This window comes from Drosophila novamexicana, unplaced genomic scaffold (assembly GCF_003285875.2).
Source record: "Drosophila novamexicana strain 15010-1031.04,08,12 unplaced genomic scaffold, DnovRS2.1 tig00000108-arrow-pilon, whole genome shotgun sequence".
Taxonomy (NCBI): domain Eukaryota; kingdom Metazoa; phylum Arthropoda; class Insecta; order Diptera; family Drosophilidae; genus Drosophila; species Drosophila novamexicana.
In genome coordinates this window covers 4,991,524-5,007,164 of record NW_020824772.1, presented here as the reverse complement: position 1 = coordinate 5,007,164, position 15,641 = coordinate 4,991,524, and the positions used below count along the sequence as shown (strand labels likewise).

General features: G+C 40.7%; 2 protein-coding genes across 3 annotated transcripts; one reads left to right on the top strand and one right to left on the bottom strand.

The window, feature by feature from the left end:
• Positions 1 to 9,691: 9,691 nt before the first annotated feature.
• LOC115771732 (peroxiredoxin-2) lies at positions 9,692 to 10,782 on the top strand. Its single transcript, XM_030717558.1, has 4 exons — positions 9,692 to 9,834; positions 9,924 to 9,987; positions 10,056 to 10,197; positions 10,256 to 10,782. Exons 1-4 carry the CDS (start codon positions 9,802 to 9,804, stop codon positions 10,716 to 10,718), a joined length of 702 nt encoding a protein of 233 aa, XP_030573418.1. The 5' UTR covers positions 9,692 to 9,801; the 3' UTR covers positions 10,719 to 10,782.
• A 36-nt stretch (positions 10,783 to 10,818) lies between these two features.
• Positions 10,819 to 15,545, bottom strand: LOC115771731 (splicing factor 1). 2 transcript variants are annotated; one of them, XM_030717556.1, is made up of 6 exons: positions 14,972 to 15,506; positions 14,281 to 14,915; positions 14,084 to 14,218; positions 13,370 to 13,445; positions 12,119 to 12,271; positions 10,819 to 12,056 (listed from the first exon to the last, which is right to left on the bottom strand). In XM_030717556.1, exons 1-6 carry the CDS (start codon positions 15,145 to 15,147, stop codon positions 10,913 to 10,915), a joined length of 2,319 nt encoding a protein of 772 aa, XP_030573416.1. In that variant the 5' UTR covers positions 15,148 to 15,506; the 3' UTR covers positions 10,819 to 10,912. The 2 variants fall into 2 exon arrangements, with proteins under 2 accessions (XP_030573416.1, XP_030573417.1); XM_030717557.1 differs by lacking the exons at positions 10,819 to 12,056; positions 13,370 to 13,445 and having other exon boundaries at positions 12,134 to 12,271; positions 14,972 to 15,545.
• Positions 15,546 to 15,641: the final 96 nt, after the last annotated feature.

Here is a 15,641-nt window from a genome sequence, read left to right as displayed (position 1 = left end):
CCGAAGGGATGTGCAAATGGCCACAGATTGTTGAGCGAATTGAATACTGTTTGTTAAAATGGGAGAGTTTGAAATATAAAGTGTGTGGAAATTTTTTGAAAAGTGAGGTAGGCCCATAATATACGATACGTCTGTGTGCCTAGCGCAGCGTTATATAATTAACAGTTAAGTAATTCGAAATTCGATCAGATTATGATTTCGAATTATTTCTATGTAATACAATGTTTACATAAACATATATTTCAAAATCTAAAGTAACGAAAAACTTCTTACTTTATATTTTACTACCGGGTATTCCGGGTGGAAAAAAACGTATCAAATGTTTGTCACAAAGATCACCGAAAAAGAGTTTACCGCCAATCTGATGATAAACAAAGTAATTGCACTCGTTTTGCATAAAGATCATTGAAAATTTGACGGCGAAACATCAACCACCAAATATTTATCCCCTAATTATATCAAGAAGGTCAATCGGACGATAAACATAAAAGTTAGATGCAACTGTTTTTCGCGATTTTTTCTTACGGGTGGAATTTTCTAAAACCCTGTCTTAACGTGCACCTCTATCACATTAGGGAACTACAGTACATTTTCAGCTTCCTAATACCTACGGGCTTGGGTGTGCGTTAATCACCAATCAATCAGGACAAAAAAGATATATATACTGACAAATATTTATTTGTATTTATGTACTCACCTATGAATTCACACGCAGGAATATTTTATTGTCATCTATTAGTAGGCAGAAGACGAACTTTTATATAAACACATCACTGAAAGAACAGAAAAACACACCTTTCTTGCCAAATCTTTCTTAAATAAATGAGAATCGCGTAGAAGAGCAATAAATATGGTTTTTTGTTCATTTCAATATTTAAGTACATAGATAAGTATAACATTTTAAATATATAGAAACCAATATGCAATTTGCCAGCTCCTCCATTACTGAATCTGCCGCCTCTTCCCACAGTAAAGCAGCCGTCTCCTCCATTGCTAAGCCCGCCGCCTCCTCCTTTGACCAAGCTGCCGCCTTCTCCATTGTTAAGGTTGCCGTCTCCTCCACTTGAAGTGAAACTATGTTTTTTTTAAATTGCAGCGCGGCTAGATGTTAGCTTGGTCTTGCATATGAATATACAAAAAATATGCATTCATAATATATACATATATACATGTATACACACATGCATAAAATGCAAACATACATAAATTTTTATACAAACACATACATTCATACAAACGTGCATTAATATGTACAAACATACATACACATTCATAGACATACATATATATATACACACATACATACATACATCCACACAATTATATAAACATATACACATACATACAATTATACATATATGCATACACACAAACATATGCATATGTAATGCACATACATATATACATGCACACATGCAGAGACATGTGGAAAATGGAGATACAGTATATTTTTTGGCGAAGCTTTAAGTTTTGACAGATCGGCTTCAAACTTATATTTAAAATTCTTCATGAAGACTTGATGAATACGTTTTCTGCGATTTGGACATTCTATCCGCAACTATGGAAAACTGGCGGAAAACGGGAAAACTGTATAAAATTTAAGGCAAGAAACTTGGACTAGATACTGGATGGGAAATATCCGCAAGTAATAAAATACTCCTGACATTTTCAATATATTTCCAGATATTCGCGAATAGGAATTACTCATACGACATGCCATACTTGTCTTTTGTCTAATTGTGATTTTTGAATTTTTGATTTGACCGATTCCTCGTCCTGCCCTAACCCATCTCGACCGAGTGCGCTCTTTTGTGTGCCTCCTAATTTTGCAACTGAATGACTCGCAGCAAAAGGATCTCAGGCTACCTATTGAAGGATCCACTTGAAAAACGATCGCGGATTAATGTGATTAACTTACAGTTGATTTAAGCATAAAGGGCGCAGGGAGAAGTACGTTGAATGAAAACGAAAATAAGTAGGAAAAGTTTCAAATTCAACGGCAAGCGGACCCTTTGGCATATCAGAGACGGCGGCTCTTACAAAGGCAACCCTGCAAAAATCGTGCTAAAGTCCTTAATGCCGCTAGGATGCGCGCATTCGTACAGGCATAAAGACAACAAACAAACAGCCGACAGACAACAAACAGTAGCTAAGACTTAATTATTTTATAAGGCGGCCAGAGAGCGGCAACAACAACAGCGCAGCGGGCGGGATATGGACCGCCCAGTGAGCGCGTCCTGCCGTTTTGCGGTTACTGTTTACTATTAACGTCTATGTGTGTGTGTGAGAGAGTGTATCTAAATTGCCTTTGCCAGGCGCGCTCAGTCCCTGCTGAAGGAAATATCAATTTGTCGCCACATCATAAAAGGTAGCGCAATAAAATTACCCGCCGCCCCATCCCCACGCACACCCCCTGCACAGCTGTGGAGCGAACGTCTATATCTTTGTCAAATCCCACATTCAATTTGGCACTGCTTTGTGCGCAAAATCCCCAAAGGAATCAGCTCGTCCTGCTCGCGGCGCCACCGCTCGCAATGCCCACCCACAGAAATCCGGGCCAAGAAGTACAATAACAAAGCAGGTCTGGCAAAAACGAAACAAAGAAATACACATCGTAAATGGCAAATGCAATTCGCGTATTTTATGACGCGACACGTTGATGGCAATGGCGATGGCGATGGCAACGGCAAAGGCAATGGCTGAAAAGTGTTTCATATCCACCCGGTTGGAGAGGCACATTGAAACAATGAAGCCGGCCCAATGATAGTGAGTTTTTGCAATGCCAGCATAAGCTGAGCGATAATAAGAGACAAGCAAAATAATAAAATAAATAATGAAGAACAATTCAATTATTTTCGTACGAGTGTTAAAAGCCACAAAATCACAGGAAGAGAACATGAAGTGCTCTTGGTTAATGATGATGCATTATAATGAAATAAATGCCTTGCTACCAAGGGCTCTAGACTCATTCGGAACTACGTACATTGACCCTGTCTATGAACATTAGAAAGAGCAAATCAAAGACAATTTAAGATATTTAACTTAAGGTTAAATTGCAAAATAAGAGTTTACCTACTTTTTATTAATTGTATGCAAAATCTAGAAATTGTATACAGTATCGAAAATGTTTAATTTAAAGATGATGAAAATATATAAGATAATAAATTGATATGAATGTTTTTAGAAACCTAAAAAAACCTGTTCTAAGCCTAAGAGATAAATATAAAAAAAATAACTGGAACTTAAATTAAGATATTTTCTAAATTTCATTAATTCGTATCTCGCATTTATCTTTAGTCTCGCTTAGTGAAACAATTATTAAAAAAAAAAAAAAACAAACCTGACAAAAAAATATTTAATTTAGCTTAAAATAATTTTATATTTTTTAATAATTATATTTCTTTTTAAGTTAAATTCTTTTTGCTTAATATTTGTAGCAACAGTGTCAATTTAAAAACTTGGAATACATCTTGGTTATGTTCTATCTTTCAAAATTAAGTTTCGTTGGAAACTATCCTTCACATTTTCCATCTGCCTAGTATCTGGCCTGGTAGTCGTATATCATCCCAATTATCTGATGAATCTCAACTGGCGAGGCAAATGTGCACAGCTGGATATCGGGACGGGTCTTATCAAACTGAAAACATGGCGATTTTTAATTGAGGCCCAGCCACGCTGCCAAACAAAGCGGCATGCGGAGCGGCGTATGTAAATGCAATTTAATTGTAATCCAATTTGTAGCCAACACACACAGCAAGCAACCATGCGGCGGCCAACGGCCAACGGTAGCGATGCCTATGATACCTACCTGGGGCGCATTAGATCAGCTTAAGATTAGAGAGAAGTTCAAGGCGCTGGCCAGAGCAAGGCAGTGCTTACCCTTCACTTACAAGCCAAAAATTATTATTTAAAAAAAAACTAACCTTTTGCCGTAGTCTGAGGCTGAGTCCCCTGGCGCCGGTTTAAGCCAAGATCACGATCAAAACTATGCAACTACCGGGCCAATAATTATGTGCTCAGTTTAGCTTAAGATTGCTACCGATCCTGATAGACCACGGAGTAACGGTGCAAGTGTGCAATTGAAGGCGTGCGGTCTGTTGGCCAAACATGAAAATTGTGCACTTAGCCAAAATGCAGGAACGGGAAATGTAGCAAATGCAAATGAAATAAGTGAAAACAGAATGTATGTGAGTGCAGAGGCAGCCCCTTGAGGTAGCCGTGAGATTTTTATCAATCAGAGGCGGGCACGTTGTAATCAGGCGTAAAATTTACAGCAAACAACGCGAAATCAAAGTGGTTGAAAGCCTTCCGTCACGTGCACGCACTCCTAATGTCAAGGATACGGAACGCATAACTGGCCTGGGCGAGGGTAAATAGTTTATGTCTGGAATTTATACACTTTATGGTTTCTGACGTGCCGTGATTTGTATGAAACTTGTTAAGCGAACCCCGTTCCCGTTCCCATTCCCCTAATGCAAATGCCGCCCATTCCATTAAAACGTGCCCTGTCAGGGCCGCCAGTCGCCCGACATGGCTCACAATGCTTCATCAGCCCTTACCATGGATTCAGTCTGGTAATAAAGTTGTTCAAGTGTATTCATAGCCATATGCTCTGCTGGCGATGAGTGTGTGTGCGTGTGTGGCTTTTGTTATCACATAGGATTAGGTATAATGAAGTGTTTTAATGCGTTTAGGCCGCACACACACAAATAATATAAGCACAAAGCACACCGGTAGCTGAAGTTGTTACGAAAGTTGCACAATAAAAAGCCTTCAAGCTAAATATAATTAAAATGTAAACATGTTACAGTTAAGGTTAAACTTAGATAAAAAGGGGGGCCACCATTCGAGAACCCAACCTTAAAACCCAACTACTCTAGCAATGATATAAGAGATATTATCATATGTCTTTGCTCAGTGAAACAATGCAAAAACAGGAAAAGGAAGCAATAAGAAATCTCACAGGTATTTCTAAAACTCTATATGGATACAATTATGCCGATTGCATATGTGGTATAATTAATTTAATTTGAATTGATTATAAAGGATGTCATCATCTAAAGTAATTGAAAGCTTTTTGAATTTTATTAACGTATCAAAAAGGCTGTAATTTTGTATTGTTACTACCTTAAAAAACAAAACTGATGTCCTGAAATTTCTTGATTTCTGAAATTGTGAATATTAGATCTTCTCATAATCACACTGAAAACATGCTCGGAGGTTTCTAGAAACCATTATAAGATTATTGATGGACTACAATAAAATAGCATGTTAATATTTGTAATAATGAAAGAGACAAATATTTCTATGGTTTCTACCCAATAACAGAAATAGAAACTACAAACAAATAACTCTAAGAACTTACAAACTAATTTTTGTAGTCGCTATATATACCTAATATATATATACAAACTGAGAATACCCATAATTTAACACAGCCTGAAATATCTCATGTGTAGTTTCGCAAAATTCGCCACTCGCCTCATTTTATCTATAAATTTTGCACCTTATTTGGCTTCCGTGCTGGTTTTTTAGTCCACATATTTGGGGGCATTTGTCAGGTTGTGGGCGTGGTGTGGAAAACCATTAAAGAAATTACATGCTGCTAGCTCCTGGCTGCTGGCTCCTGTTGCGAGTCTCGAGGACGGCGCGGGGCACTGAATGCAATCGCAATGATGTTAAAAAAAAGCGACGACTATAGCGCTTAACTGTCGAGTTGGGCGTATAGGGAGGCGTGGCATAGCGGCAGGCGGTGGCATTGATGGCGGTGTCGACGCTGTTTTGTGGGCATCAAAACATCAAAGTGATTGAATTGTTGCGATTGCTTTCAGAAAAGTGTGCAATGTCTGAAAGCAATTTGAATTGAATTGAATTAAATTAAAATTGCCAGCAGTTGAGTGGGAGTTGCGTGCAGTATGAGAGCAGGCTATATGTAGGTAAGCCATTATCAGCTTGTTTTCCGAGAATTACACAATTACAATTACACACACGGAAGATGCAATTTGCTTGTTATTTAAATGAAATTCGAGTGTAAGCCGTTTTTAATTGACATAAATATAAGTTATAGTCAAAAAAGGACATAACAACAAATGCCAATGCATTTGCCTGCGACCCAATCGCACACACCTATCCACATACATGCACACATACACATTTGCAATTGCTTGCCAGCGATTGCCATTAAAATTTAAATCAGAACAATTATTATTAATGGTCGAAAGCGCTTTTTATAAATGTACGCAAATTGTTGCGCAAATTGTGCGATGGCCACAATTACAACAAAAGCCATTCCAGCCAACAATGCTAACTGGTAAAGCAAGCATAAATCAATGGTAATCATTTTCACGCCATTTTAATGTTCAACAACAGCAACAACAACAACTACTACAACAAAAGGCAATGCTGCCTTCGTGAGATATATGCATATTTACTCGAATGTATTTTACATATATGCATGTATATGCAAAAAATACAATATATTTTCACAAACAACCAAATGGCTATACAGTTGCAATATGTATGGAATATATGTATGTGGATAAATATTTAACATGTGCCTGATAATATCAAGTACTATGAATCTAAATCGTAATTTGATATTTGTACAAGTGGAATAAATTTAAAAGGGAACTTCACAGAACTTATCTTAAAGAAGAAGTGTGTTATAGTAGGGCACGTCCGACCAGGAGCACAGTGCTTGACTGCCGTACAACTATTTCAACCACTTTCTTTACATATATAAAATAATTTTTATGATATATAAAAAATACAATATATTTTCACAAGCAATAAAAATGGATTTATATACAGTTCCAATATGTGTGAATCTTAATATTTTAATAAATATATAACTTGTGCCTGATAGAATCTGGAGTCTGAATCTCATGTTGATTGCGTTACGCAAGCAGAATAAATAACAAAGGGAATTTAGCAGAATCGTTAACAAAAAAAAAGATTGTAGTCGGGTATGTCCGACTAGCAGATACCCTGACCATAGGTCTGAACTGTCGCTAAAAATATTATATAATTTTCTATACATATACACCAAGCCTAAATGATCTCAAATGTTGAGAATTGTCGTTTGAGATTATAATTTTAATTGAGATTTTAACTCTACAGTCGCAGTCATTAGATTATTATAGCGTCCAAAAAAGGGCGTCATCGGCCACTTAGAAAATACAACCAAAGACTGTTTCTGAAGACCTTCGATGCTTATTGTCGGATCGCTATGAAATGTTTGGTGCGTAAACTTGTCATCCAAATGTGTTTAAATATAAAAGCTCCAGGCCTCACGATTAAAATTATTTTACAATTTTGCGGGTATTGTGGGGTGGTATCCATATACTGGACAAATATACACTACGAGAGCCTATAAACTACTTTGGTTGTCTCTGATTGCTGTAAGTATATATGTTTACAAAAAAGGAGGCTAGCAATAATAAATGGGGTCGGGGTCTATTTATACCCTATTTACCTATTCTTTATAGATATAGGGTACAAATGTGGATTTAAGGTAAAGGAAACTATTTATGACCTACAATCGTAAATAAAATTGCAATTTGCAAATGCAACATGAACTTACTCCCACATGTACACACATTTACCCATGGAAAATGACACAGAAATTACTGTGACGCAATAATTGCATCGAAGCTTAACAGCTTTAAATGATAGTAAAAGTGCAATTCAACGTGTGTTGTTGGCTGGCAGGACGCGAGAAATAACAGCAGACAGGCCATTTTGGGATTGGTAACAAAAGCCGATTCTCACGCAAAAGGGAAAAGGTGCACATATCTGTTTGCGTATTCATTGCGATAGTTGTGCAAGATGTAAAGGATCCACAGAGGATCGCCGCACATTCCTTTAATTAACTCAAGTTTCAGCCCAAAGTGTTAAAAGAACAGCAGCACAAAAAAAAAACCAAAGAGACAGCTATGTCCTGGTCCGATACGTATCACATTAGCCAGATTTGCATCAAGATTACGCGTTGCGGCAGAAGTAGGTGCTAAGCGGACACTCTCACCAGCTCCAGCTCAGATCACGAAGGTACTCTGACAATTGTCACGAATCAAGAGCACGCGGAACTCGAAATCTAGGCCAATCTCGGCACTCGACCGGCAACAAAAGGTAAGCAGATTTGTGCTAATATGACGGCATCTGCTCTACAATGGGCCACAGGCAGGCAGAATCTGAGACAGAGCGGCACCTGAGCCCGAGAGGTGCGTGTGAACGGCGACAACGCCTCAATAGAAGCCCCGAGTCCTGCACGCGATCCTTATTCGTAAGATAAACAAAGTACACACATGGGAGACTAAGCTTCAAGTGCTGTTTGTTTAAATTATGTAAATCTACGTAAATCCAGCGAGCGGGGCCGGGGATTGTAAACGATAGGAGAATAGTTTGGCGCGCGTCGAGCAGCGAGCCTCACAGACAATGCGGCGTGCAATTTAATTGGTAAACGTAGCCCGGACTTAACTGACAGAATTAGTGCAGAGCTCAGAGTTTGGCAAGCGTGTTGGGAAATTTCGCGGAAACTGTGAAGCATCAACAGTTGAACAAAATTACTTAGCCCCTCCCCATGCCGAAGATATTAGATGCACATGCTAAGGTTACCAGCACTCCAACTGTGTGCAGTTCAAGCTGTTAGCACGTTACGCGTATTTTAAGCTTAATTACAGATGGTAAGCGGAGAAAAGTGTAAAAAAGGATGAAAACAAGCCGGTAGGGGGCAAACAGTGAAGCGGGGGCGCCGGAACTATACGCCTGGGAGCTCTCCAACTTGTAGCTGAGGGCTGATTACACACACACGCGCACAAAAAAATATACATATATAGACAGTTTCGATGTTGTCTGATCAATCTGACAGGACTCAAGGACTATGAATGCCTAGGAGTGAAGAGTATTGAAAATATTTTGCCAACAATTTACCATATGCAAAACAAGCGCCTTGCTGCTAGTGGCCATTGTTACCATGGAGGACCCAAAAGCATCAAGATCAGGAATGAGTGAGGATGCTGCAGTTGGCATTGTTTTTCGGCCCGTCGACACCATCAGAACCACAAACCAAAGACAAACAAACGCCATTCTTCTATGCTCCGAAATTCACTTTGTTGTTAGCCGTGTGTTCATGTGTGTGCCGAATGAGGCTGATGCTGAGCCTGAGCCGCTTTTGGGCATTACTAGATTAAGAAACAAAACAACATCAATGCATATGTATTAAGTAGAATGTGTAGATGTATATAGATATATACAATGGCCTTATGGTTTATGCTGCTGCCGACGTTTTATAGCTCATTACCATTGTATGGCGTGCGGAGTGCGTGATAAATATTTTGCTACACTTTCCATTATCTTTTCGACTAGAATAGGACTTTGAACATGCAGTTTCAAGCAGCTATCTTCCTGCAGATCTTTGGCATTAAGACACGCGGCATACACTTTGAACTCGATAAGAAAAAACGCGTTGCTCATTTATGCACTTTTGTATTATTATATTTATATGAACTTTGTACATTTGCAAACCTTTGCAAATACACCGTTTGAATTTTGGCTCCAACATTTTCGCCGGAATGCGGCGAAATGATTTTCCGATAGCCGCTTTCGTAAGGCGAAGCGGCGATAGCTTTAACGGGGATGCCAACCGGCTAAAAAGCTTTTGTCGTTTGTTTTGCTTTTTATTGTCATTTTTCAGTTTGTTTTATGCCGGTTCGTTTTTATTCATTGCTCGTCTAAGGTTGACGACTGTTAAACGGTTATATTTTACGGACGAATTGAATTTTTACAAAAAATAATAACCAAATCATGTCTTTCATCGGACGTACACTATTGCGCAATGTAAGTGTCTTTCTAAATGCAGCCTGATTTTAAAAAACATGCCATTTTGATTACGTAATTTGTGACATGCTGCTAATTATGCATTGCAGGTGCCGCTGCTGAGCAAAGCCATTGTTGGTCAGCATAAACAAACAGCGCGTCTGCTACACCAGAGTGAGTATGCAAAAATTCTATCTGTATGTAATTAACAAACTCAACACGTCGATCTTTCCCCTTGTTAGCTGCTGCACTGTGCGCCGTGCGTGTGCAGCAGCCGGCACCAGATTTTAAAGGCTTGGCGGTGGTCGGCAATGACTTCCAGGAGATCAAACTCGAAGACTTCAGAGGCAAATATCTGGTGCTGTTCTTCTATCCGTTAGACTTGTAAGCATGTTATCTGCAATAAACAAATGCAGTTCCTCAACTCTTCATTTATTTACAGCACATTTGTTTGCCCAACGGAGATTGTTGCATTTAGTGAACGCATTAAGGAGTTTCAGGACATCAACACCGAAGTTGTGGGCGTCTCTGTTGACTCGCATTTCAGTCATCTGACTTGGTGCAATGTGGATCGCAAGAATGGTGGCGTCGGCAAACTTCAATATCCGTTGCTTTCGGATCTTACCAAGAAGATATCCGCTGATTACGGTGTGCTGCTCGAGAGGGAGGGTATCTCGCTACGCGGCACATTTATCATTGATCCCAAAGGTGTTTTGCGACAGTACTCCATCAATGATTTGCCAGTGGGCCGCTCCGTGGATGAGATATTGCGTTTGATTAAAGCTTTCCAGTTTGTCGAGGAGCATGGCGAAGTGTGCCCAGCCAATTGGAATCCAAAAACAAACCCGGCTACCATCAAGCCAGACGTGGAGGAGTCCAAGCAGTACTTCAGCAAGCATGGGTAAATCACTACACTGAACATTCAACATTCATCACAAAAAAGACTTTAAATAAAGCTCTAACATAATATTTTGTCAATCCTTTAATGAAGCATAAAATACAAATTAAATAGTTACATAATTTTTTCAGGTGTGAAGTTTATAGATATTAGAAGGGTGATAGTTCACTAGTTATAAATGTGCGGGGTATGCATAAAAGATCAGTTAGATGGCGGCGGCGGCGGTGGCGGTTGCGACAAGCTAAGCGATGGCGGTGGCGGTGCGCACGGCGGTGGAGGTGGCGGTACATAACCTGTACCCCAGCCAGGATAACCGCTCGCCCATGGTGGCATTGGTGGTGCACTAGTACCAGGCGGCGGCGGTATTAGCGGCGGTAATGTGCCCGGTATTGGCGGATTCATGGGCTCAGAGGCCGGTGGCGGCGGCTGCGGGGCACTCATCCAAGGCATCAGCGGTGGCGGCATTGGTGGTGCCTGCGCTACAGGTGGTGCTGGCACATATGGCGACAAGCCCATAGCGTGCTCCATGCCCATGCTTGGGTCCATGTTCATTTGATGCTCATGCGTTGATCCGCCCCAACCACCGCCCATTTCGCGCTGATGATCGCGTGACGAGTTGGGTGGGGATTGTATGGCCTGCATCTGTGACGGCTTCTTATCAAAGATGCTGTAGCTAGCGCGATGCAGCTGTGGTGCGGCAGGCGTATCAGCCTTAGCAGCGGAAGGCGGCGGTCCCTCGCCCAGCTCCGCCATTAGGCTCATGTACTCCTCATCGATCTTGGCCTGGGTATCCTCACAGGCCATGCCCGGCGCACCGGAGCCCGGACGCTTATTACGACAATCTTTAGTCAAGTGACCAGTGCCGCCGCATGATGTGCATACAATGGTGTTGGTTATGATCGGCTTATCGGGGCACTGCCAAGACTTGTGATCCGTAGAGCCACAAGTGCAGCGCTGTATATCGTTCTCTCGCAACGTGCCGTTCAGCTGGGCCAGTTCTCGCAGCTGCATGCGGCGCAGATCATTGTGGCCCTCGGGCACCTCGATGCCTTGCCGGATAACGTCCTTAATCTTGTCAACAGCCTTGCGCACAGCCTCCGGATTGGGCGCTGTAATAAACGCGTGCAGCGGTTCATCTTCGCCCGGCAAAGGTTGGCCATCCTTGCGACCCACTTTGCCCTCTTTGACGGAGCCTTTACCGCGTATAATGATCTTAGCGCCGGTATCCTTTTCCATGGCCTTTAGTGTGTTGCCACGAGGTCCAATCAGCAGGCCCACAAAGTTTATGTCCGGATGCTGCTCTTGCGGAATCAGAACCTTGTCGCTGACACGCGTAACAGGTGGCCTGCAAGTTGAAATGAGAAACCGTTTAGCGTAGCAATTAAAAATTATAATTTATATAATTACTTGTAATCAGCTGGCGGCTTAAACTCTGGATTAACAGCCTGCATCTTGACTATAAGCTGATGGCGCTGCTCTTCTAAGCGCTTGCGATAGCGAAACTCGCGCGTGTTCAAACGCTTGCCATCAGAACTGTAAATGGGCTCCGGGGAAGGCGACCTGCGAATGAGCAAAAGAAACGAAAAGACGGTATTTTTGAAATGGGCGTATTCACGACGCTAACAATATACAATTGGCTAAACTTAATGATCTTATTGTACTACATTATAGTATTTCAAATATTTTATATGGATTATCGTATATCATAAATCCTGTAATTGGCAAATCATCATTTATTAATCAACATAATTAGCAAGTTTTGATTAGAAAAATTCGCTGAATTGAGAAAAGAAGAATTTTGATTAATTCGCTTGGATTTGATTCGATTTGTCGCACACTTGTGTCTACACATATTTATATATGCATTTTTTTGTGGCTGGTCTGTTGTTGCTTGGCAGCACGCTTCTGTAAAATGGGCTCATATTTCTGTAAGACGTGCATTAAGTATTGGACGCTCACGGCTTTGAGGAAGAGAAGAAATTGACATTATTATAATGTAAAATCTGATTAGATTAGATTGCCAGACGCTTACACTTCTCGGGAGTCGAATCTAAAACGCTGTCTGACACCAATATAAATCCCTTCAAAAGTTTTAAAATTATAAATTAAGGCTAGCATTAGTTGAAAAACAAAACAAAATCATATAAGAATATTGCCTAAAAATCGGCATTAGTGTTTCTTTCCAAACAGCCCCCATTGCCCGGGATTTGCGATTAAAACACTGGATACTGTATTAATGTCCTTTGACCTGTTTGAACCGTAGACCGTATGCCTTCACCCAGAAATTATTTAAGTTATTTATAGAATTTTAAAGACGTTCACAATCGCTATCATCAACAGGAAAATTAAATGTGTATTTTAAATATTGGTTAAGTTTTGTAAGAGTTAAGATTTGTTGCAACAAAAGGCACTCTGCAAGACTGTTGATGAAAACTTTATGAAATGAATATATGTATATATAAAAAATAATTATCATGATTTTCACGTTATCATTGCAGAACATGCTGCGTAAAACCTGTACAAATTGCATCATCCGTTGATCGTGGTGCAATCCCAAAACCTAAATCCGCATCCATATCCGGAAAATAGCTGTGTTAGATCACTTTCGTTTTTGGGGGTAGATAAATGAGTGTGGTGTGAGAATAAACAGTTTCAAACCTTTCTTCCGGGGTCTGCGTAATGCCCAAATCGCCAGTGCGCAGCTTGCGGCTGATCTCCTCGATTTGAAATTGAACTGTAATTAGAAGTCGTTAGAGAAGAAGAAAGAAAATCGAGCGCAACCTCGACATTAGTAAATGTTAAATGCTAATTTTGTAGGAGAGAAAGAAACAGATTTATATATGTTGTATATCAATAAGTGGTGGGCTAGGGGAGACCGATAACATTATTTCTCTATGAGCCTGATAGATATTTGTGTTTCCGTTTTACAGACGACAGCGCCGACGCGTGCCTAAGCTAACTGAAAATTTGTGAGCGTTACAATTAATAAGATTATTGATCGATTTATTTGATTTGTAGGTTGATTGGATTGGTTCATGTATTTCTCTTTGGGCAATAAGATAAGGTTATTATCTAGCCGTTTGGAACTCGTGTCGTTTGTGTCACACGCCGGAATCCCTTCAAAAAGAGAACGAGAGATTATTATAGTGTGCTCAATGCAATTTTGTTGTGGTTTTACGCTTGCTCGCACGTCCGGCCCTCTGACATGGACTTCTAACTGTGGTGGATAACGGTAACGCTTACTGTGATCTCCCCGCGACTATTTGTGGCTGTGTTTGTTTTTCTCATTAGTTGTCATTAGGCTTATATCTAACCTTACAAACTAACTTAGTTGTTATCTAACTACAATTCATATGAATATAGCGACGTTACCTAAGTAGGCTTCTTGCTGTGCCGGATCCAACGTTGAGGGCAAAATTGTGGGCATGCCCGGTATGAATGTCTTGTCCTTTTCAGTTCCACCCCATCGAGATTTTCGCTTTCGCTTGCGTTCCGCTGCGCTGTCCACTGACAATTTAAACCAAATAAGTATTCAATTATTGTTTTAAAAATCTTTCCGCAACACCTACTTGAGTTCTCCGAGATTCCATTGCTCATGGAATCATTGCTGTTCTGGTTGCTAAATAGTGATGCAAAGCTTTTGTTGTTACCCACATTGCTCATAAGATCCTGAATGGTCTGTGAAAGATCGAAGCGCGAACTGGGTTCCTCTCTAATAGACTCCAGCTGCGGCTGTTGGTGATGGCGCTCGAACAGAGACGGTATTCGAGACTCCTGGTCATGCAATAAGTTGCGACTGTTCGAAGTGTCAAATGGATTCACATATGTGCGCTCACGACTGCTGCGCTCCCGACTGCTCCGCTCTCGGCTATTCCGTTGCGATTCATTGCTCCTTTCATTACGACGCCGGTCATAGCTGCGACTATTGGAGCGTCGTCTGCGATTGCGATCGTATTCATCGCGGTTTCCTCCACCACGTGACCCGCTGCGTCTTGAGCGTGATTCGCGATCCCGTTCGCGTCTGCGATCACGATCCTTGCTCCGCGAGCGTTTCTTACGTCTGTCACTGTCATCATGGTTATTTGAGCGGCTGCGGTGCGATTGGGAATCACGATCACGATCACGACCACGATCACGGTCCCTGTCCCGTTCACGGCTATCACGTCGACGGCTATCTCGATCCTTGCTGCCACGTTCTCGATCTCTGCAAAGATATTGCTCGATCAGCGACTAGAAAAATTGTGAGCATCCAACACTTACCTTCGTTTTTTCTCGCGCTCTTTATCCTTTTCCTTATCCCTGCCACGATCTCTGGAACGCGAACGCTCCTTATCGCGACTTCGGTAGTCATTGTCATTTCCACCGTTGGCTTCTTTTTCCTTACCACCTCCGATGGGCAGCTGCAGCTGCAGCAGTTCTGGTGGCGTTGCACTCATTATATAATTGTTGGAAAACTTATATTTTCCCGACGATTTTCCAAAAACTTATGTCCAGTTTACATAAAATGAAATATTTTACCACCGCCGAAGTGCCGCACGTACACGGCGGCCTCACACAGCTCACCAATACCAATGCAATTACAATATCAAAGCAGAATTGCGTGGCAAGCGGCAATTATTTGCTGCAACTATATGTTGCAGGTTAATACTAAATATATATATCTGAGATGTTACTTGCTTAACTCAAGTATTTTCACTATTTTCATATTTTATATGCACATTTACAAATATATCCAAAGTTTTAAACGCTGGTTTTCGCCGAAAACCTCACACACAGATGTACATATCCAAACAGGGATGTTTTTGCTGGTAGAGCTGTATAATTTTCAGCGATGAATCGATTACATAGTCGGATACATAGCATATGTGAAATATGCGATATATTTTCTAAGCGATATACTATCGTGCAGTAGTTTAGAGTTTTGCTTGCC

What these genes read in the sequence shown, in the direction of transcription:
- LOC115771731 (XM_030717556.1), bottom strand. Translation starts at nt 15,147, where the DNA reads ATGAGTGCAACGCCACCAGAACTGCTGCAGCTGCAGCTGCCCATCGGA. An exon ending in TGGAATCTCGGAGAACTCAA is followed by an intron (nt 14,219 to 14,280) that starts GTAGGTGTTGCG and finishes TTAAATTGTCAG; the next exon opens with TGGACAGCGCAGCGGAACGC. An exon ending in AAGCCGCCAGCTGATTACAA is followed by an intron (nt 12,057 to 12,118) that starts GTAATTATATAA and finishes TTCAACTTGCAG; the next exon opens with GCCACCTGTTACGCGTGTCA.
- LOC115771732 (XM_030717558.1), top strand. Translation starts at nt 9,802, where the DNA reads ATGTCTTTCATCGGACGTACACTATTGCGCAAT. An exon ending in GACGTACACTATTGCGCAAT is followed by an intron (nt 9,835 to 9,923) that starts GTAAGTGTCTTT and finishes TATGCATTGCAG; the next exon opens with GTGCCGCTGCTGAGCAAAGC. An exon ending in TTCTTCTATCCGTTAGACTT is followed by an intron (nt 10,198 to 10,255) that starts GTAAGCATGTTA and finishes ATTTATTTACAG; the next exon opens with CACATTTGTTTGCCCAACGG.